General features: G+C 43.0%; 1 protein-coding gene across 1 annotated transcript; it reads left to right on the top strand.

Annotated features, from left to right (window-relative positions):
- Nucleotides 1–367: 367 nt before the first annotated feature.
- KLF5 (KLF transcription factor 5) lies at nucleotides 368–21591 on the top strand. The gene is made up of 4 exons (XM_075334373.1): nucleotides 368–670; nucleotides 4418–5276; nucleotides 7645–7704; nucleotides 19621–21591. The coding sequence occupies exons 1-4, from the start codon at nucleotides 485–487 to the stop codon at nucleotides 19797–19799; spliced, it is 1284 nt and encodes a 427-aa protein (XP_075190488.1). The 5' UTR covers nucleotides 368–484; the 3' UTR covers nucleotides 19800–21591.
- The last annotated feature ends 296 nt before the right edge of the window (nucleotides 21592–21887 follow it).

Here is a 21887-nt window from a genome sequence, read left to right as displayed (position 1 = left end):
TGTATATGATGTTGTGTAGGGGATCGCAGTGTATATGATGTTGTGTAGGGGATCGCAGTGTGTGTATTGTGTTGGGGATTGCAGTGTATATGATGTTGTGTTGGGGATTGCAGTGTATATGATGTTGTGCTGGGGATCGCAGTGTGTGTACACTCAGGAGCAGTAGCAGAGCTGTGCGTACAGCACAGATGTTAAGTAATAATACAAGTCCCCGCCGTCCAAACCGCTGTACGCGGGGAGAGGAGGAGTCTCTGCCGCCCCCCTGGCCGCACACCCACACACTGCAGCCCCGCCCCGCCCCGCGCATTGGCCCCTCCGAAGCTCAGAGCAGTCCCGCTGTCCAGCCCCGCAATAAAGTGGCGTCCACACCCTGCAGCAGGTAGCATCTGCCGTGTCCTGCCCCGCGCGCCGTCCTGTGTGTAGGGTACAGCGTGGATCGCTCTTCTCCAGAGCCCGGGCTGCTCTTCTGGACTTGGCTGACGTTATGGCCACCACGGTGCTGACCATGAGTGCCAGGCTGGGCCGCCTGGACGAACCTGTCTTCACCCAGCTAAAGCCTGTGATTGGCACTGGGGGGCATCTGCCTAATAGAGTGGACCCCTCTGCTGGAGGAGCGGCATTTGGGGAAGAGATGAAGAGCCCCAGACTATTGCCTGATGACATGGTGCAGGTAGGTAACGAAGCCTGGCCAGCTACACTGCACCGTGCCCTGTACCTTCTGTGCCCATGCCCTGTGCCTATGCAATGCCTGTACCACCTGTCCTGTGTATAGCAATGCCTTTACCTCCTGCCTACCTGCTCTGTGCCTATACAATGCCTGTTCCTCCTGCCTACCTGCTCTGTGCCTATACAATGCCTGTTCCTCCTGCCTACCTGCTCTGTGCCTATACAATGCCTGTTCCTCCTGCCTACCTGCTCTGTGCCTATACACTGCCTGTTCCTCCTGCCTACCTGCTCTGTGCCTATACACTGCCTTTACCTCCTGCCTACCTGCTCTGTTCCTATACACTGCCTTTACCTCCTGCCTACCTGCTCTGTTCCTATACACTGCCTTTACCTCCTGCCTACCTGCTCTGTTCCTATACACTGCCTTTACCTCCTGCCTACCTGCTCTGTTCCTATACACTGCCTTTACCTCCTGCCTACCTGCTCTGTGCCTATACAATGCCTGTTCCTCCTGCCTACCTGCTCTGTGCTTATACAATGCCTGTTCCTCCTGCCTACCTGCTCTGTGCCTATACACTGCCTTTACCTCCTGCCTACCTGCTCTGTGCCTATACACTGCCTTTACCTCCTGCCTACCTGCTCTGTGCCTATACAATGCCTTTACCTCCTGCCTACCTGCTCTGTGCCTATACACTGCCTTTACCTCCTGCCTACCTGCTCTGTGCCTATACACTGCCTTTACCTCCTGCCTACCTGCTCTGTGCCTATACACTGCCTTTACCTCCTGCCTACCTGCTCTGTGCCTATACACTGCCTTTACCTCCTGCCTACCTGCTCTGTGCCTATACAATGCCTTTACCTCCTGCCTACCTGCTCTGTGCCTATACAATGCCTGTTCCTCCTGCCTACCTGCTCTGTGCCTATACAATGCCTGTTCCTCCTGCCTACCTGCTCTGTGCCTATACAATGCCTGTTCCTCCTGCCTACCTGCTCTGTGCCTATACAATGCCTGTTCCTCCTGCCTACCTGCTCTGTGCCTATACAATGCCTGTTCCTCCTGCCTACCTGCTCTGTGCCTATACAATGCCTGTTCCTCCTGCCTACCTGCTCTGTGCCTATACAATGCCTGTTCCTCCTGCCTACCTGCTCTGTGCCTATACAATGCCTGTTCCTCCTGCCTACCTGCTCTGTGCCTATACAATGCCTGTTCCTCCTGCCTACCTGCTCTGTGCCTATACAATGCCTGTTCCTCCTGCCTACCTGCTCTGTGCCTATACAATGCCTGTTCCTCCTGCCTACCTGCTCTGTGCCTATACAATGCCTGTTCCTCCTGCCTACCTGCTCTGTGCCTATACACTGCCTTTACCTCCTGCCTACCTGCTCTGTGCCTATACACTGCCTTTACCTCCTGCCTACCTGCTCTGTGCCTATACACTGCCTTTACCTCCTGCCTACCTGCTCTGTGCCTATACAATGCCTTTACCTCCTGCCTACCTGCTCTGTGCCTATACACTGCCTTTACCTCCTGCCTACCTGTCTTGTGTATCTGCACTGCATGTGCCACCTGTCCTGTGCACAAATGCCTGTACACGACACCTGCCCTGTGTATACACAATCGCTGTACTCCATATACCTGAACTCCATGTACTGCCTGTTCTTACCTGTCCTGTGTTTATGCAATACTTGTACTCTCTAATCTGCCTGTGGTGCCTTTCTGTCTGGCTGTAAATACATTACCTGTCCTGCTTATTACTTGTGTATACCCGGTATTCCTGCACTATATACTCCACCTGTTATGTATATACCCAATACATGTTCTGCTTCTTGCCTGCTTTACCTGTCCTGCTTACATGCTTGTACTCTGGTGCCTGCTTGTGCATACCCGGTACTCCTGCACCCTATACGCCACTTGTTCTGCATGTAGTACCTGTGCGGTTTGTGGCCTCGGGTGTTCTGGGGGTTGCCACTCACCCTTCGATATGTGGCACTTAATTGTATGTGTATATTGTGCCTTTTTAAGTCTTGTATCTTGTATGACCTGACTGTACAAGCTGGGCCTATGTTTTATATTAATGTTCATATCTAGCAGTGAGGGGCCCAGGGTTGTGTATCAGGGGGCCTGGCACCATGTGGGCACGGTCAATGTCTTCTAGCACTGGAATAGTTGCTTAGTTGAATGTACTATATATACACGTTATGCCTTTTTTATTTATTTGTTTGATATATGGTTAAATGAAAGCTTCAGCTAAGGGTCTATTCTGGTACTTGGAGATATTTATTGGGTTTCTGTTTGGATGGAGTGGTGCAGGGAATCTCGCCATCTGAATCGTGGGCTCTTTTTCTCCCGGGCCTCGTGCTATGAGGACAGTGGGGGCAGAACAACTGTCTGCGTCTCACCCCCACACTACACATCCTAAATACACCACACTAGGACCAATCCACAGGCACACAACAGCTGGGCGAGCTAAAATCAGACCGGGCAAACCACAAACGCAGCCGCCGGCTCTTCATGGGCTCTATATAATAGATTGACATTGCCTCATTATATCCTGTGGGTGAATGTCATGTGGTCTTACACTTGTGACTTTTTATGGAGCTTTGAACAATTTACCCATTTGCAGTTTTCTACTTTTATTAACTACTGGATGGGTGTCTTATGCTCAACACTATAGCCGATTTTATTTCCAATTTTACTCTAAAAGGAACAATACATGTTTACAGTGACCTCCCAAGGTTGCATTGAATAGTTGTGTTCTGGGAGGGGGTGGTCTTCTCAGAGAAGGTGGCTAGTGTGGAAAAGAATGGGTCTGGATAAGGGGGTGGTCTTCTCAGAGAAGGTGGCTAGTGTGGAAAAGAATGGGTCTGGATAAGGGGGTGGTCTTCTCAGAAGGTGGCTAGTGTGGAAAAGAATTGGTCTGGATAAGGGGGTGGTCTTCTCAGAAGGTGGCTAGTGTGGAAAAGAATGGGTCTGGATAAGGGGGTGGTCTTCTCAGAAGGTGGCTAGTGTGGAAAAGAATGGGTCTGGATAAGGGGGTGGTCTTCTCAGAAGGTGGCTAGTGTGGAAAATAATTGGTCTGGATAAGGGGGTGGTCTCAGAGAAGGTGGTCTTTTGACAAAGATGTGTTGAAGTATGTTATGATCTACAAGTATGTTAATGGTCCTTGCAGGCATTGGCTCAAGAAAAGTCTGTAATCCCCCTCTGCAGGTCTATTGTACGTTATGTGGTGGACCTGTGGGAAGTGATTTGGACTTCTGTTTGCACAGGCTAATTTGGAGTGAATTATTACACTTGTTTTCCATTTGTCAGCTGATTCATATTGGGGAATGCTAAGGGGATTAGGAATGACTAGAGATTTTACAGTGCAAGGGGGAATGTAGCATTTGTCCATTGAAGAGTACATGATAAATGTTTTTCTGATGACTGTACTGGTAATATCAGCCTGCAGCCACCCCCAGCCTACAATGCAGCACTTGTAATTGTAAGATCTGCTTGATATGGATCTGGGTAAGGATTATACATGAGAGTGCCGCATCTGCAGAAATTGCTTGTTCAGATTACAAGATTATTAATTTCCAATGGAAATCTCAGCAGGCCGTGTAGGACATTAAGTGTCGGTATGAATGTGAACAAGGATCATGTCTATTGGTCTGGTTTGTGTGTGTATATAACATGTATGTAGATGTACTAAATACTGCACATGGCAATTAATTTAATATACTTTTAATAAATATATTTCTCTTTAACCTATAGACTAGATGTGAAATGGAAAAGTACCTTGTACCCAATCAAGCTGCAGTGCACATCATGCAAGATCAAAAGAAATACCGAAGGGAGAGCGCGTCGGGCATTGACCAGTTTTTCAGTAATGACGGTGATGGACTTCCTTACAGCATCAACATGAACGTCTTCCTTCCAGACATCACTCACCTGCGAACAAACCTCTACAAGTCTCAAAGGCCTACAGTCACCCATATCAAGACCGAGCCTGTTACAGTGTTCACCCAGCAGACTGATGCTACGGCCTCCCAGCCTCTTCCAGAGTTTACCAGCATCTTCAGTTCTCACCAAAATACAGATCTTAATAACATTTACATCAAACAGGAGCTGCCTTCCCCAGAAATCCAGATCCCTGTCAACCCCCAGCATGGTCAGTTATATCAGCTTCTAAGTTCATCAGATATGGACTTGAACTCCACAAGCCAGAATGCAGTAATGGACCCTATTGGCAATGCTTCATTGTCTCCAGAATTATCGGGATTCAATACGCTCCCCTCCCCTGTGTCACAGACCACAATGAAGCAGTTTCAGGGCATTCACCAGTGTTCTTATAATATGCACGGTCAGTTCATGCCACAGCAGGAGGCCACGTACTTTCCCCCATCACCACCCAGCTCAGAACCTGGCAGCCCAGATAGGCAAGCAGAACTTCTACAGAATTTAAACCCCCCACCTTCATATGCAGCCACCATTGCCTCCAAGATGGTCATTCACAATACCAGCTTACCTGCAACAGTATCTATGGTGGCTGCACCTGTTCAGCCAGTCCGGTACAACCGCAGAAACAACCCAGACTTGGAGAAAAGAAGAATTCACTACTGTGATTACCCTGGTAAGACTGAGTGTAACCAGTATCAATTTAATGGGGAATGTGGCCACTTCTGTAGACCTCTCCAATGTAACAGATTTGTTTTCCAGAAATCAATATCTACTAAATTGAATATAGGTAGTTATCTGAAACTAGAAGGTGTCATAGGCAATTGGACTATTTGGTAGAGAGCTCTCCTAATAGGCTGGTGACATTGTGAAGTCCTAGTTTAGGCCTCAGGCCTGCATCCAGGCTTTGAAGCTTTCTACAATACAATGTTCAAAGTACAAAACCTATTAGATACATTTCTTCATGTCCCTGAAATCTTGACATGCTGTTCTTTACATGTGAACCCCCCCCAGTTAGTATGACCTTTATATATAATAATCCATAAATGGAAAGGGGTTGGAAATTTTAGTGGATGGTAAACTACAAACATAGAAGCAGAGCCATGGTTTTATTATTATTACTCCACTATCCATTCTTGGATAATCCTGGCTATGGAGCATGTGTGGTAGAAGCAGATAACCCCTAATGTAAGATGAAATGGTTTCCCTATAACATAAACTGCCTTCTCTGTAATGTATGGGTACAATAATGTTCTAACCTGTCAAGAAATGGCGTACAGTGAAAGACCAAAAGTAAACAGTTCTGAGGCTTTAGTATAAGGTTCTGTGCACACCACAAAGCGCTGTTGGTAATGCGGTGTGGTCCTTAGGGTCTTTTGTAAGTATATTTGCTCCGAGGCACCATTCTATTCTTCCCTAGATATTCCTAAGGGTACGGTTTCACTTGCGATGCGAGAGCATTGGAGGCGATATGCTAAGGACCCTTTGCTGCTAGTGTCAGCCTAGGGTCATGCGATCGTATCACAGTGCGACCTCCTCTCCGCAGTTTTCTCCCTCTCCTCTACTGCCTGTCTCTGCGTGCATTGCACTGCAGTCGGATGACATGTGAGTGCAGTGTGATGTTTAACACGCTCCCATAGACTTGTATGGGGGTACATGAGCCAAGACTTGCTGCCAAATACAGCATGCTGCAATTCATTCCGCATGCCGCTATGGCATGAGAAATCAATCGCAGATGAACACTGTCACATAATTTTGCCCTAGAGTAAGAGCAATCCAATGTTTTCGAATTGCACTCGTCAGTGCAAAACGCAAGTTGAATCGAGATTTTCTCCAGAATACAACACTAATCTTCTATAAAGAAAAGGGAGGTGCCATCTGTAAGTTGGACCTTCCCTTCCGTTATCTCCTTCTCTTCCGTTATCTTTGTAGTGGTTCTGGAAGTGTCTCGTGATGCAACCTACCATATGTGGGGAGCATTTCAATCAGAACTTATCGGGAGGTAATTTAAACCCACTTATTAGCAATATATATTTTAAGAAGCCCTAATATATTTTACAAGTTAATTAGCTGTATTGATGGTAAAGGTATTTTTCAGGATTATAATATTCTAGAAAGGCCATGACTGTTAAGGCTCAGCTGAATTCACTTGATTGCCAATGGGCTGCAATACTGGGCACGGCCTATGCCCAAGAGTGGTGCTAGTTCTTCACAAATTTAAGCCTGGTGCCTCGTTGCGATCTAACATTGAGCTGCAGCTGTCATTAGTGTATATTGTACCTCGCCCACTTGGGAGTGCCAGTGGTTAACGCAACAGCTAATCCATTTCACAGTTTTCGGTTTATTGAAGACTACTAATATGTCCATTATTAATAATAAATGGGATTTCTACTACTGTCCATCCTTTATGATACATGTAGGACAAATTTCCTTACATGTGGGATGAAATGGAGAAAACGCTGTCATTTCTGATCTGTAGGAAAATTGGTTTGGACACTTTCTCCATTAATATACGAATAGTGGCTCATACGATCAGAGGTCACTGAGGGAATGTAGCAATTCAGTGTTTCTTTTTGGCAATGGCTAAGTAACGATAAACTTTGCTGCACTTTCTGGAATCTCCCCAGGTATTTTTAGAATGTAAGAATGCAGATGAATATGTGTGGCTAGGAATATCTCTGATAAAATAAGTCAGCCCGATACGAATAAATATACATGAGAGCTGACAAGGTACATCTGTTGTATTAATGAAGTGGGGTGTATTTTTATTTTATATAGTTATTTTTTTTTTTTTTTTCTCTTATTTGCGGCACTAAAGGAATGTTTCCATGAATGTGTGATTCATATCTGTATAATATTTGGAGCTCGTACCTCTCCAGTGTGGCTACCAGTAAGATGTATAGGGAATCCTACTTTGTCTGGCTACTGCATTTATTTTTGTGTGTGTATGTTATTTAATATATAATATATTTTTAGTGCATTGTGACATAATTTGCAGCTCATTGTATTAAATTTGTTATACTTTTGTCTTTTTTCTTTTGCAGGGTGCACAAAAGTGTATACAAAGTCTTCCCATTTAAAAGCTCACCTGAGAACACATACTGGTATGTGCAGACATTGTTCATTTTAATGGTTGAGTAAATATTATTCATAGAAACCTTCCTTTTTTGAAGTTTGTGTGTTTAGTATGTTTTTCACTTTAAGTCACTCGATCACGGCAGATTTTTGTCAGGTGCTTTGTTCAGTTCTTCTTCTTTTCACTTCATAAATTGTTCGTGGTTTCCACAGGGATCCATTTAGGCCTTGTGCGCATGCTGTGTTTTTTGGCGCGTTTTTTTTGGGTGCAGTTTTGGTCTCAAAACTGCATGAATTTTCTTCCCCAGCAAAGTCTGAGATTTTATTTTTGCTGTCCGCACATTGCAGTTTTTTTTTTTGTTTTTTTTTTGGCTGCGTCTTTGTAGTGACAACAAAAATGCAGCATGTCAATTCTTTATGCGTTTTTCACCCATTGAATGCACTGGACAAAAAATACATGCGTTTTTTTTTTTTTTATGTGTTTTTTTCCTATGGGTGCATTTTTGGGAGGGCCAAAAAACGCTGCATCTTTGTGGTCAGAAAAAACGCAGCGTGCACACGTAGCCTTATAGGCAATTTTTATTTTATTCATAATTTTTTTTTATCCACTATTAAAGAGGTTATCACACAATCGGAAAGTTTTATGTCCTCAGGGGAAAAACCTATCAACTAAAAAAGCAGTTTGCAATACTGGTCACGTAATATGTATTGGACTGAGATGGCAAAGTAATGCTGTAATTGTTTATCTGTCAGTTTCACTTGCAATAATGCAGCAGTGGTACAGGTTCATGATCCCTGCTCCATCCATTAAAACTGGGAACACCATATTCCTGCTCTCATCAGTGAGAATCTTAAGCTGGTCGTACACCTAAGATGACTATTGGCCAAATGATGCTTTGACCGATCGTTCAGCTGACTCATCTTAAGGCCACGTCCCACTAAGCGACATCACTAGCGACATCGCTGCTGAGTCACGGTTTTGGTGACGCAACAGAGATCTTGCTAGCGCTGTTGCTGTGTGTGACATCCAGCAACGACCTGGCCCCTGCTGTGAGGTCGTCGGTCGTTGCTGATTGTCCTGGACCATTTTCTTCAAAGGCGATGTCCTGCTGGGCAGGACACATCGCTATGTTTGACACTGTGTGACAGGGTCTCAATGACAGCAGAGATCGTTATACAGGTCGCTACTGCGACCTGTATCGTTACTGAGCCGTTGTTAAGGTCTGACTGTGTGACATCTCACCAGCAACTTACCAGCGATCCTTATCAGGTCGCATCGTTTTCTAGATCGCTGGTAAGTCGCTAAATGTGATGGAGGGCTTTAGCCACCTTTCATCACACTGGTAGTTGGCTTATCTTCAGGAAAACAATGCAGTTAGCAGTCTGAAATCATACATGTGCAGTCAATCTCACCTCTGACAATCAGTCGGCTGACTCCCCCATACACTTTACATAGTCAATCTGCTGGCTAGTTTGTGTATGGGGGTGTTTAGACGACTGATCACTTTAGATCTTGCTGCTATCACCTATCCTGTGAGTCAGTTCCTTATCACCTATTGTTTGCAGTGCCCTAGGGATTGAGTTGACTTTGGATGAGTCCAAAATCCACTGGATTCCACGGGCAAAGAAAACTAGGATAGCAGTTGGGCCCCGTACACACATTGAGTATTTGGTGGAGAGATATATATTATATCTTTTGGTATTTGTAAGCCAAAACCAGGAATGGATGAAAAGTACTGAAGTGGTGATGTGTTTCTAATTTACTTTTTCCTTTGCTTGCTCTCCTCCTAGTTTTGGCTAGTGTCACCAAATACTCAACGTGTGCGCCTGGCCCTAAAGGTCACCAAACTAATATCAACTGGAACTGAATGGGAGGGTAATGGATATATCCAAACATCTTCAAAGCAAAAAGATTCCCAGGACCATAGTCCAGTGCCGACCTGCAAACCTCTGCCTAGCTGCCAGCATCTCCTGTGCCTCTTGATTAGTACACCTGGTGTGATGTTATCTTTATGGCGTGACTCACGCATGATGTCACATCAGGCTTTCTAATCAGAAGAGCCTCCAGGAATGCCAGCAAAAAAGGACGAGGTTTTCCGGAGTCTGCTTTTCCGCAGACCTGGCCAATGACCCAGGGTCCCAAAAATATTTTTGCTCGACTTCACTTAAAATGTGTGGGTTTATTGTAATGGTGTACTTAAGACAAAGCCTTGGCGCACGCTCTGGAGGCTCATCTATCGTCATCGTTGATTGGTAGAACTTTCTTGTTCACTTCAGCTGCGGCTACATGTATAAATAATAATTATTAGATAAAAATTTCTGAATTGCCATGGACACTGGCTTTTTGTTTTTAGCTGTTTATTTTCCATTGATTTTGTGTGTAAAGAAGGTATCTAAAAGCTGGAGGTTACTATGGGAATCCCAGCTTTGATAGTTGAAGCAGTTATCTCTAACAGCCACTGTAAAAAAATAAAAGAAGCAGAACAAAGGTCTGTTTGGCAGACTGTTACCATGCTAAACAAAACTCTTCTAAGCAATATGTGTTTTCATAATCCCAGCTTAAACGTATTGCTATACAGTGTCCCACACAGATATTGAGTCATTGCTTTATCTTCTAACCTTGGCGCAGCAGAGATCATGGCTAATTTATGGGATTAGCCAAGACCCATTCTTCTGTCTTTCCACATTTCTGGCAAGAACTTCTTTGCTTGATGGAATCTCTTTTTCAAGCTTCTCACTACAGAAATGTCAGCAGTACTATTGTGTCTTATTCAGTTTTTTACTAGTTATTTCTGTATTTAATACAGTTCTTCATTGTGTGCCTACCTCGGGTTGACTCGCGCATCTGAGCATGACCTTTTTTCTTTAGTGTCAAGCTAAGCTGTGAAAAAAGTAATTGATATGCTATGCTAACATTGAATTATTTATGGAACTTGTACACTTCCTAACGTCTCCTCTAATTAACTTTAACAAGTTTAGGTTTCATTAATCAAGCAGTGTTTGAATGGAGGACACAATGGTTCCCAGCACTAATTCCTCCTTGTTTGTTTTTCTGTACTTTACAAGTGCAGCCAGCCTACTCTCGGGCTACGAGCACTCTACATCTGACGTCTTTTACTTTTTTCCAGAATTTTTTTTTTATTTTTTTTTATCTTTTTAATCTTTAAAACACTATTATTATACTTAAGTTGCCTTCAAAGCAAATCTTAAATTAATAAGATAGTACCATGCAATGCAATTTACCAAGGCTTTGTTTAATATGTCTTAAATGGCCTTGGGGTATTTAGCAGTCCTGTTTATCTGGCCAAACTTGTTCCATAGTAATCGCTGACTATTCAAACTGCATTTTCCTCCTAATCTTCGTTTCATGACAATGGCTTTAAATCACCTGTGAATGATAACCTCCCTTTACAATCTTTCATTTTAAATAAAATAAAAAGCCCAGAGCAAAGTTTGTCTGGTGGTAGGAGTCAAAACACTTTCAGAATTTCTTTTGTATCAAAAACCCCTCCGTCTTTTCTTATTATTTATTCAGGCTTGCTGGTCCTTTCAATCACTCTGAATAGCTCCTAATAGATTTTGTTTCAGAACAAACACAGACAAGCTCTAATACTCTCCTTTGCTGGGAGATTCCGTCTTCTGTGGAGTCTTTGGTCTTAGCTGAGGACTAAGCTGGGCACTTTCTTGGCAGATCCTAGCTTCTCAAGAACATTTTGTGCATTGCAAAATAAGTTTGCAACATAGCAGCTTAAAACGAAAATTATAGAAGCTCTTCACGCTGGCCGTTTCGGTAAAAAAAAAAAAAAAATCATGCACTTTCCAACATAAAATAAATAAATGGATAAAACTGCTCAAATGCAACAAAACTCCTAAACGGCCTTGTATCTATAAGGACACTTGCATAAATTACTCAAATTTACAGCATCAATTTTGACTTTAGCATGATTTCTGGCGGAAATTATAGCCAGCTTTTCGGTCAACAAGACTTCACCACTCTCTAAACTAAACTTGCGTTACTTGTCGCTTTTTGAAGAAAAGTTGGACAACAGCTAAATTTTTGCTCCAGCTATTGGTGAAATTGAGCTGGATTCACAGAGTATATAACAAATTACACTTCCCCCCCCCCCCCCCCCCCCCCCCCCCCCGAAGAGGGAAGCCAAACCATAAAAAATTCCCAACTCTTGCTCTCTCAGGCACAGGCTGAGTATTTAAGTTTTTGGGTTGTGGTCTTTATTTTTTTTTTTTTTTTTTTTTTTTTCCTCCAGGATTTGTAATCATAATCAAGAAGTGGTGCCTGTGTTTCTATGATTGTTCCACTCCTGGTTTTAGCTACAGATTCTGAGGTATTAAAAAACCCTCACCAAATACTCAAGGTGTTCTCTTACACTCAATGATTTGGTGTCCCCTCCTGCACTACAGCTATCCCTTTTCAAGAAAGCAAGACCAAGTATCAGGCCCTGTGCGCACGCTGCGGATTTACCACGGATTTTGCTGCAGAAAATGTGTAACATTGCTGCAGTCATTCTCCAGCAAATCCTATGCTTTTTTTTTTTTTTTTTTTTTTTTTTTTTTTACCACGGGTGCGGGATTCTTTCAGAGGGTCCGTTTTTTTCTTAAGAAAAAGGCACTTTCTAGTCAGGCACTTTCATGCCTAAGGTCATAGCCTTAGGCATGGCTATGACCATATCTTCAGCGCTGTGGATGAGAAAACAATCTCCTAGATCCATGTGATTTCAGCCAGTGGTGTAAGGGGTACTTCATACACAGCGAGATCGCTACTGATTCACGTTTTTTGTGACCTCATTAGCGATCTCACTGTGTGTGACACTGAGCAGCGAGCTGGCCCCTGCTGTGAGATCGCTGCTCGTTACACACAGTGCTGGTTCGTTTTTTTTATTGTTGCTCTCCCGCTGATAAGCACACATCGGTGGTTACCCGATATTTACCTTCGTTATCAGCCTCCGCAGCTCTCACGCTGCCAGTGCCGGCTCCTGCTCCCTGCACACGCTAAGGTAAGCGGTGTGAGCTGGTAACTAAGGTAAACATCGGGTAACCATACCCGATGTTTACCTTAGTTACCAGTGTCCGCAGCTTCCAGGCGCCGGCTCCGTGCAAGCGCAGCGTCGCTTGCACGTCGCTGCTGGCTGGGGGCTGGTCGCTGGTGAGATCTGCCTGTTTGACAGCTCACCAGCGACCATGTAGCGCTGCAGCAGCAATCCTGACCAGGTCAGATCGCTGCTGCATCGCTAAAGTGTGAAGGTACCCTAAGAGTAGGCACACAATGAGTCTTAACGCACTCAACCAGGCATCTTTTAATACTTAAAATCAACGTTTTAAAAGACTGGACATATGAACAACGAAATTTTTTCAATAGAAATGAAGAAGAGTCCTTTAAAGATATATAAAATATATGTATAACAACTTTGTGTGATTTTAATTAAGCTCATGTAGATAATTGCAATTATAGTTCAAATCATTCTTCAGCAACAGTAATTACTTAAATTAGTCCTGTGTAATCAGAGTTGCTATTTTGGGAGTTTCTAGAGCATTTGTACTTCATGAAAATAATCATATTCAGGGTGTGCAGTGTAAGGAACACTAAGTGCTGCTAAATATTACTTTTTATCTAATTTAGTAAGTAGCATAAGTATAGTCTGGGGCATGTTAAAACTTGTGGGCAATTTTAGAATGTGGTCAATTCTAAAAATCAAGCAATCCATTCAGATCTGCTGTTGTAGCCGATTTTTGTAAAACTTAATTTGGGTAGGTGTATGTGTTGTTGTTGTTGTTGTTTCTTCTTCGGTTTTCATTCATACGTGGAGCTGTTTTGAAATTTAATGGTATTGGCCACTTTGCTGGAAAGATATGTAATTTGTGACCGCTGTTGAAACTTCTGGCTAATGTGGTGGAGGGAGGAACAGGATTCAGGCACAACACCCAAACAGGACATTGACGGCTTTTTGAGGCAGGAGGAGTTACTGTGATCTGTCTGGTATTTTTCGGCAGGGTCTGCCGTCATGAGGCAAGCACAAAAAAAGTTGGTTGCACTTTTGTATGCTCCTCAAGGAGGTGGATTCTTCCAAACTGGAAGACGGAGCATAAAGTGACTCTGTCCACAACCCTAGTAAAGTCAGTAGTCCCGTTGGGGGTTGTACCTGATTCCATCTTATTGGGCTGCAGGAGTTATCCCCAATGGAACTACTGACATGGTTCGAAATATAATATGAACGTAGCCTTAGCCCATATTCTACGATTATCCTCCTTTACAGTGTGTCCTACCGTTGGGGATTAGTGGTATTCATGTTTCTCAGGTGATGCCTACACAGTCTCAAGTTGCAATTATAATTAGGAGCAGGTTATGTTTTATTGATTTCAGGCTTGGCATTAGAATTATTTATGCTGTGTATTGCTCCATTTTATTCCACCACAGTCACATAGGGTTTTGTTTAGGAAGCAGTTTAGGCTTTATTTTAAAATTTTCCATTTTTCTCTTAATTTCTCTAAAATGAGTTTGTATTTGACTTTCATACTCTTCCCACCCCCTCCCCTTGTTGGGGGTTTCCTATAGCGGGTGTAAAGCTGATGACATGCTATCATCTGACTAGCATCTCAAAGGCAAGAATTAGGGTAATTTTTATTTTTGCTGTTCTCGGTTTAGTTAGATTCTATGGATTGAGTGGGGTTATTAAACATTGACAGTTCCATCCCATCTGAAAGGATTAGCGTTGTCATGGATTAATATGACCGTACATACAGGTAAATGGTAAGGTGCAGCTTGAAGACTGAACACAGAATGACTGTTCAAACAAAGTGCTGGTGCATCATGGCGGGGCCCAAAGTTTAAATAAACCTTCCGACCTGCTTATTTTCCATTTATATCCTTCCTACCCTCTTTGACTGCTCTGGCTTCATAAATACACAAGGGTGGAGATAGAAAGGGGGGGGGGGGAACAAGTAGGTGGGAAGGTGCACTTCAATGTCTGGCCACGCCAGGATTTCCCGAGCACCTGTACTTGGTTTGAACAGTCATTTTGTGCTGACAGAGGCCCTTTAAAAAGACCAAAAAAACCCTATAGCTGCATCAACCACTTGAATGCTACTGACATGACAAATGGTTAATATTGTGACTAGATCCTAAGCTGCATGATAGAATGTGTAGAGTTATTACATCACTAAAGACTTAAAACTTTGTTCACACCAGTGTCATGGCTGACTTTTACAATGGAGTTGTGAGAGCCATTCCGGATCAGTTTTCATATGATGGAGGCAAACTCCATCTGACTCTACCTTTTTTTTAAAGGGGTTTATCCCCAAAGTTAATTTTAATCAATAGATCTTTGAATAATTTCTACAATTAAATGTGTTTTTAAAACAAGATCTCAGCACAGGAATTTTTTTTTTATGTCCCTACTATGTACTGTGTAATGGCAGTGTCTGACTGTACAGGAGTATGGTCTGATAACACCACATCTCCTGGGCAGGGGAGGATGCAAAATAAAGTATACAGATAGCACAGCATGGGATCACAAAGTTATTATTCCTGTGAGGTAACGCCTTGTTTTTATGACAAGGGAGAGGGGGGAAAAATGTAGGGATGTGCTGTACCTCACACAAAGTCTCAGCTGTGATCCTGTGCTGTTATCTATACAATCTTTTGCCAGTTGTGGTATGAGACTATGTCCCTCTAAGGTAAGACACTGCCATTACACAGTACTTGGCAGGGACACATAAGAGTTAACTCCGCACAGGGAACCCTCTTTTTTTTTTTTTTTTTTTTTTTTTTTTTTTTGCATCCAATTGTGGAACTTCTACTCCGAGCTCTATTGATTAAAATTAACTTTGTTCTGGGGAAAAACCCCTTAAATGGTCTATTGTAGTTTTGAAAGCAAGAATAGTTCTGTGGACCTTTATCCACTTACATTGCCAGTGTTCTGGCTTATGTGGTTATAACTTTTACGACAAAACACCTTTTTAAGCTTTTGTGAAATAATTTCTATCACTGGTGGACACAAGAAGGATTAGAGCCCCTATGCAATATATAAGGGCCCTTTGAAGTCCAAATGGTCCTTATTCTGCAGAGTTCCACCTGCTATGAGGTGGAAGTGTGCCCCCTTACATCTTGGCTGCACCAATATGTCCTCCCCCGACATATATTATCATTTATTATGTGTGTATGTAAGGTAATTGCTCTGCGCCTGCCACAGCAGTGAAGGAATACACAAAGTATAGGTCTGTTTTCTGGCAGAGCTATGCATGATATTCCTGGCTTGGAAAGAAACGAGTAGCGTGTGCTATTTGGCTGTAAGTTGGTACCAGTTTCCTCCATGATGTTTTACTTGAACAGTGCTGACATTTTAACAAATGCCATAGACGTTCTCTGAAGTGGAGGAGTAGCTGCATTTTGCTGCAGAGTAAAATAGCTGTTTTGATTCAGTCGTCATGTTCCAGTAACTGAACTTAAACACATTACTCTTTGAAGAATAGTATTTTTGATTTAACACTTGAGACTTTTCGGGGGAGATTTAGAATCTATTGGAATGGAATCAAATCTCTGCTGAACATTGTGTGAATTGAGGATTAGCTCTTTGTAATCAAATAGCACCTCATCCTTAGGCTTTTTCTTTTCTTTTCTTTCATTCTAGATATTTTATTTCTTTCCTTCAAGATGAGTTGTCTGATTTAACCTGTAAATGCAATTAAGTCTACATTTAGATGAGTCATTCAGATATTGTCATTCCCTATTGTATAAGATTTCATTATTGGTAAATTAGGGCACCTACGTGACTTATTGCCTTTAATTTGTGAGCGCTCATCATCCCTACTGATCCTGATCATCCACATTTATAGAGTTCAGATGTTAATGAGGAAAACTATGATGGGACATTAGTTGAAATGGAAATTGGCTTTGTTGACTGGGTTCCCAAAGGCCTACGTTCATTGGGGCTTACATTTGAACCCCCACAAAACTTAGTTTGAGCCATTGACTAGAATGATGTATCACGGTGTGATCTTTTTAGGCCATATACGCCTATGGAAGGCAGGCACCAAGACTTGGTTGGCTAAGTCTTGCTGCCCACATCCCTTAAGGTACCGTCACAGTAAGCGACGCTCCAGCGATCCCACCAGCAACCTGACCTGGCAGGGGTCGCTGGAGCGTCGCTACATTGGTTGCTGGTGAGCTGTCACACAGGCAGATCTCACCAGTGACCAGCCCCCAGCCAGCAGCGACGCGTGGAAGCGATGCTGTGCTTGGTAACTAAGGTAAATATCGGGTAACCAACCCGATATTTACCTTGGTTATAGCGCACACTGCTTAGCGCTGGCTCCCTGCACTCCTAGCCAGAGTACACATCGGGTTAATTACCCAATGTGTAGTCTGGCTATGTGTGCAGGGAGTCGGCACTCGCCGCGTGAGAGCAGCGGACGCTGGTAACAAAGGTAAATATCGGGTAACCAAGGAAAGGGCTCCTTGGTTACTCTATATTTACATTGGTTACCAGCGTCCGCAGAAGCCGGCTCCCTGCTCACTGCACATTCAGTTGTTGCTCTCTCGCTGTCACACACAACGATCTGTGCTTTACAGCGGGAGAGCAACAACTAAAAAATGGTCCAGGACATTCAGCAACAACCAGCGACCTCACAGCAGGGGCCAGGTTGTTGCTGGATGTCGCACACAGCAACATCGCTAGCAACATCGCTGCTACGTCACAAAAGTCGTGCCTCAGCAGCGATGTTGCTAGCGATGTTGCTTAGTGTGACACTACCTTAAGGCGTAAAAGGCCAAAAATAAAGCATGCACGACATAACACGCTGATTCTGTGTAGATCATTAGTTAATAGCCCTCTCTGCATTCGCCCTAGTTTGTTTTTCAGGGGTTTGGATTTGATTACAATGTAGGAACCTAGTATATTGTAGAATAAACATCATGCACATAATCCAGCTTTTCTCATGTCATAAAACCTGTTCTGATGTCAGAACTTCTAAATCTTTATTAGATCAGTTAGAAAATAACCTACTTTCTAAACCAAGCCTTCATTGCTGATATATCTCCAAACTTGGTTTGCAGCCTCTGGGAATGAGCAGTGTGCACACACTGCAATGTCAATGAAATACAAACAAAATAAAAGCTAAAAATGTGGTGTTATCTGCAATCCCTACGTCTGTAGACAAAATCATATCACAATAATATAAATTGTGTTCAGGTAATCACCATGTAGTCAGAACACAATATTATTAATAATAAAGTAGTATGACGGAATTGTTTAGAAGGTAAACACTTACAGTACATGGCAAATTATTGCTTTCAAAAGTGTCTCGAAGACAAAGATAAAATGTGCAGAACATGCCTGGCCATGCATGCTGGAGACCAGACATTGTGATATATCTGCTCTGAAAGGTCCGCACTGATTAGTTGGCTAATCTGGCCTCTTGCTACATCCAGATAGTATCCGAAAAGATCCATCCACTCAGTTGTATTCAGATGGGGGTGAAGGGAATGACTGCCAGGACCCAAACACCACCTTTTCCCCCCTAGAAAGACACCACACAATTCTTTATAAGTTAAATTGCTTTTATTTTCACTTATTCAATTTTGGAGAGGCATAGGGAAAAAAACACTCTCATCTTTTACTTTGGCATAAATTTTGGTCGCAGCTTTTAAATTAGGCATTACCAGCCAACACCATAGGGAAATTTTCCGCCACCGGCCGTCCGGTGCGGGTATTTCACCACCAGTTTTCCTACCCCTTCCGCTGCTGCGACTTAACACAGAGAAACACCACAAAACTCATAAAAAACAAAGGGGAGGGAGGGTGGGAAACAGGTCCGGGTCCTGGAACAGAGAGACTAAAAGCTGGGCAGCGCGGTGACCTATATCCGGGAGGCGGGGCAAGAGCAGGTCATACCACCGGAGCGGGGGTAGCCGGTCAGTGTCTTTACAGGGGGGGGGACCTCCTAAAAATTAGCATAGGGGCCCGCAGTCAGGGGGCAGCATCTCAAATTTGGCTGCAGTGCCCCTCAGTCTAACAGAAGATATTTGATATTTGGATTTAAAGTTTTGTGTGTGTGTGTGTGTGTGTGTGTGGTGATGGTTCTTTGATACAGAATAAAGCATAACACTTACAAAAGCATGAAAATCAATATATAATTTAATTTATTTATTTTCTCCAATGCCACAAAGCAGAATCAGCCTGCCAGTGTGACACTGTATAAACCTGTGTGCTGTATGGCAACCTACTTATTATATGCACAGAGACATAGTTCGGTAATGACTAAACCGGGTTTAATACACTTGGAGGCCGTCAGAATAGCAGCTGAGTTCATTGTCTTGAGTGACGGAATTATGGTTGTGTGAATGTTGTGGTCATCTAATCTATAATTAAAGTGCTCATCTGCAAGCACAAATGGGTTTGTGAAAACTGCTAGTAGACATTCCAAGCGGAGAGGGACTTTTGGATATTGTCATTCGTATGACAGCTACTTGAGTCTATATTTTGGCCCACATTGTCATGCCATAGTGTGACGCCGCCTTATGCTCAGAACGCCCACCCATAAGCAGATCACTCTGCAGCTATCTGATACTAGGATGAATTGACGAAATGCCTTATTTTTGGTATAGGAGTGTCGCTTTTCTCACACTGGTTCATACACTCAGAATGATAATGAATGAATGCTTTATCTGCCCTCCGATTTAAGAGTACAAATATTCATTTATTTCTCTTATTTTTTTCTTTATATTGCTCATGGCAAAAAAATTTGAGTCCACTGTTCTATGAGAGCAATATTTGCCTGCAAATGAAATGTGTATAGAGGAGCCTCGGCGCTGAAGACTAGATCTGCTTACACTTTCCTTTACTTAAATATATAATATAATAAAAAAAATTTGCTGAAGTGTGAAGAATGTAATGTCTATATTTCTAAAATTATTCCATGATTTTGTTTTGCAGGAGAGAAGCCGTACAAATGCACATGGGAAGGTTGTGACTGGAGATTCGCTCGCTCCGATGAACTGACGCGTCACTACAGAAAACACACAGGAGCGAAACCATTTCAGTGCGCAGTTTGCAATCGCAGCTTTTCCCGTTCTGACCACTTGGCTCTTCATATGAAAAGACATCAGAATTAATCTGGATTCTGCCAGTGGCTATTCTTTACTATGCAAATTTTTTTTTGTTTTGTTTTTTTTTTTTGTGTTTTCCTACTGCCTCATCTCCAAAATCTATTTCAAACAGCAGTAACTGACGTGGTTACCACATCTCATCTCTATTCTAATATGGACTGGCCTATGGGGTCTGCGGAGACGAGAAGAAGCTGGAAAACCCTTAATTTGTGTCTTCTATTAAACTGCAACGTGATTGTCTCCTCCCCGATATATATATATATATATAGCAGTTGGCAGGTTTCATCTCAATACATGATATTTACATCTCAACACACAATGCTGTTAAGATTGTTCAGCAATGTTATGACCAAAGCACTGACTTTACTGTTACAGTGTTTAGTAAATGAAATGAGGTCACAGATGACTGCACGCAAAGGACAAGCCATAATATAACGTAAAAACGGAAAAAGCAAGCAACCCTGATACTTGAGCATGCAACAGTAGGTTTTCTTGGTGTATTTTCCCCCCCCCCCTTCATTTTGTCTCTGTAGCGCATCAATTATTTCAATTTTTATTTTTTTATTTTTTTTTAATACAAAAAGCTATAGCCCAAATATTTCATGGCCTTACAAAACCTGCACTGATATCTTGAAATTTTATTTATACATATATATGTTAAAGGCTTAGGTTTTTTGTTTGTTCTTTTTTATAAGAGGAGTCTGTACATAGTTTGATAAGCTAACACTAAATATTGCAGGTCTTGTGGTCACGTGGATGTTACTCCGGTCTGTATAGTTTCCCCTAGATTCATATATTGTATCAGCTAAATACAGCAGTGATTTAATAGTCATCTGGTGTCTAAAGCAGAAAACGTGTGGGGGTTTTTTTTTTTTTTTTGGTGGGGGAAGGGGGGCAGCAGAGAATATTTTTTTTTTTTTTTTTATTTTATTAAAAAAAAGACCCTATTGCACTTGTGTGGGGTTTGTTTGTGTTTTTTTTTTTTTTTTTTTCTTCCTCCATTTTAGGGGTTTTCCTCATCTTACATACCGTATGTATTTTTTTAAAAAAAAGCCAGAACACTAAAGCAAAAAATATTCAGCATTCATTATGTAGGACATATTGTGTATTGCAGCGTTTGTTAATGGACACAGTCATTTTTTGAAGTTACTATGCAGTTTACTTAATATTTTGCAGTATATTAATAAATGTAATACTAAAATAGATTGGATGAAGGTTTTGTGCCGTAGAAATTCTTGTGTTGACAAACTGTTCAAGCATAAAAATAACCTTAAACGGAAAGGGTTTCGCTCTAAAGCTGGTGTCACACTAAACGACAGCGACAACGACGTCGCTGTTACGTCACCATTTTCGGTGACGTAACAGCGACCTTGTAAGTCGCTGTTATGATCGCTGCTTAGCTGTCAAACACAGCAGACGCAGCAGCGATCATAACGTCGCTGTGCTACATGTTCAGAGAGCAGGGAGCCGCGCTTAGCGCTGGCTCCTTGCTCTCCTGCAGCACACATCGGGTTAATTAACCCGATGTGTGCTGCAGCTACATGTCACAGTTCAGAGAGCAGGGAGCCGCACTTAGCGCTGGCTCCTTGCTCTCCTGCAGCACACATCGGGTTAATTAACCCGATGTGTGCTGCAGCTACATGTCAGTGCAGGGAGCCGCGCGCACTGCTTAGCGCTGGCTCCTTGCTCTCCTTGCTACAGTATACATCGGGTTAATTACCCGATGCATACTGCAGCCACATGTCACAGTGCAGGAGCCGGCACTGGCAGCAAGAGCGGAGGCTGGTAACCAGCGTAAACATCGGGTAACCAGGGAAAGGTCTTCCCTTGGTTACCCGATGTTTACGCTGGTTACAGCTTACCGCAGCTGCCAGTGCCGGCTCCTGATCGCTTCATTTCGTCGCTCTCTCGCTGTCACACACAGCGATGTGTGTGTCACAGCGGGAGAATGACGACCAAAAAATGAAGCTGGACATTCAGCAACGACCGGCGACCTCACAGCAGGGGCCAGGTCGTTGCTGGATGTCACACACAGCGACAGCGACGGGACGTCGCTGCAACGTCACAGAAAATGGTGACGTAGCAGCGACGTCG

The sequence above is a fragment of the Anomaloglossus baeobatrachus genome, chromosome 2 (genome assembly GCF_048569485.1).
Source record: "Anomaloglossus baeobatrachus isolate aAnoBae1 chromosome 2, aAnoBae1.hap1, whole genome shotgun sequence".
Classification (NCBI taxonomy): domain Eukaryota; kingdom Metazoa; phylum Chordata; class Amphibia; order Anura; family Aromobatidae; genus Anomaloglossus; species Anomaloglossus baeobatrachus.
Note: the sequence above shows the minus strand (reverse complement) of the source record. Positions and strands in the feature narration are given on the sequence as shown.

Excerpts from the sequence above, each read along its gene's own strand:
- KLF5 (XM_075334373.1), top strand. The coding sequence starts at position 485 with ATGGCCACCACGGTGCTGACCATGAGTGCCAGGCTGGGCCGCCTGGAC. Across the intron at positions 671-4,417 it reads TGCCTGATGACATGGTGCAG|ACTAGATGTGAAATGGAAAA; the intron begins GTAGGTAACGAA and ends TTTAACCTATAG. Across the intron at positions 5,277-7,644 it reads TCACTACTGTGATTACCCTG|GGTGCACAAAAGTGTATACA; the intron begins GTAAGACTGAGT and ends TTTCTTTTGCAG.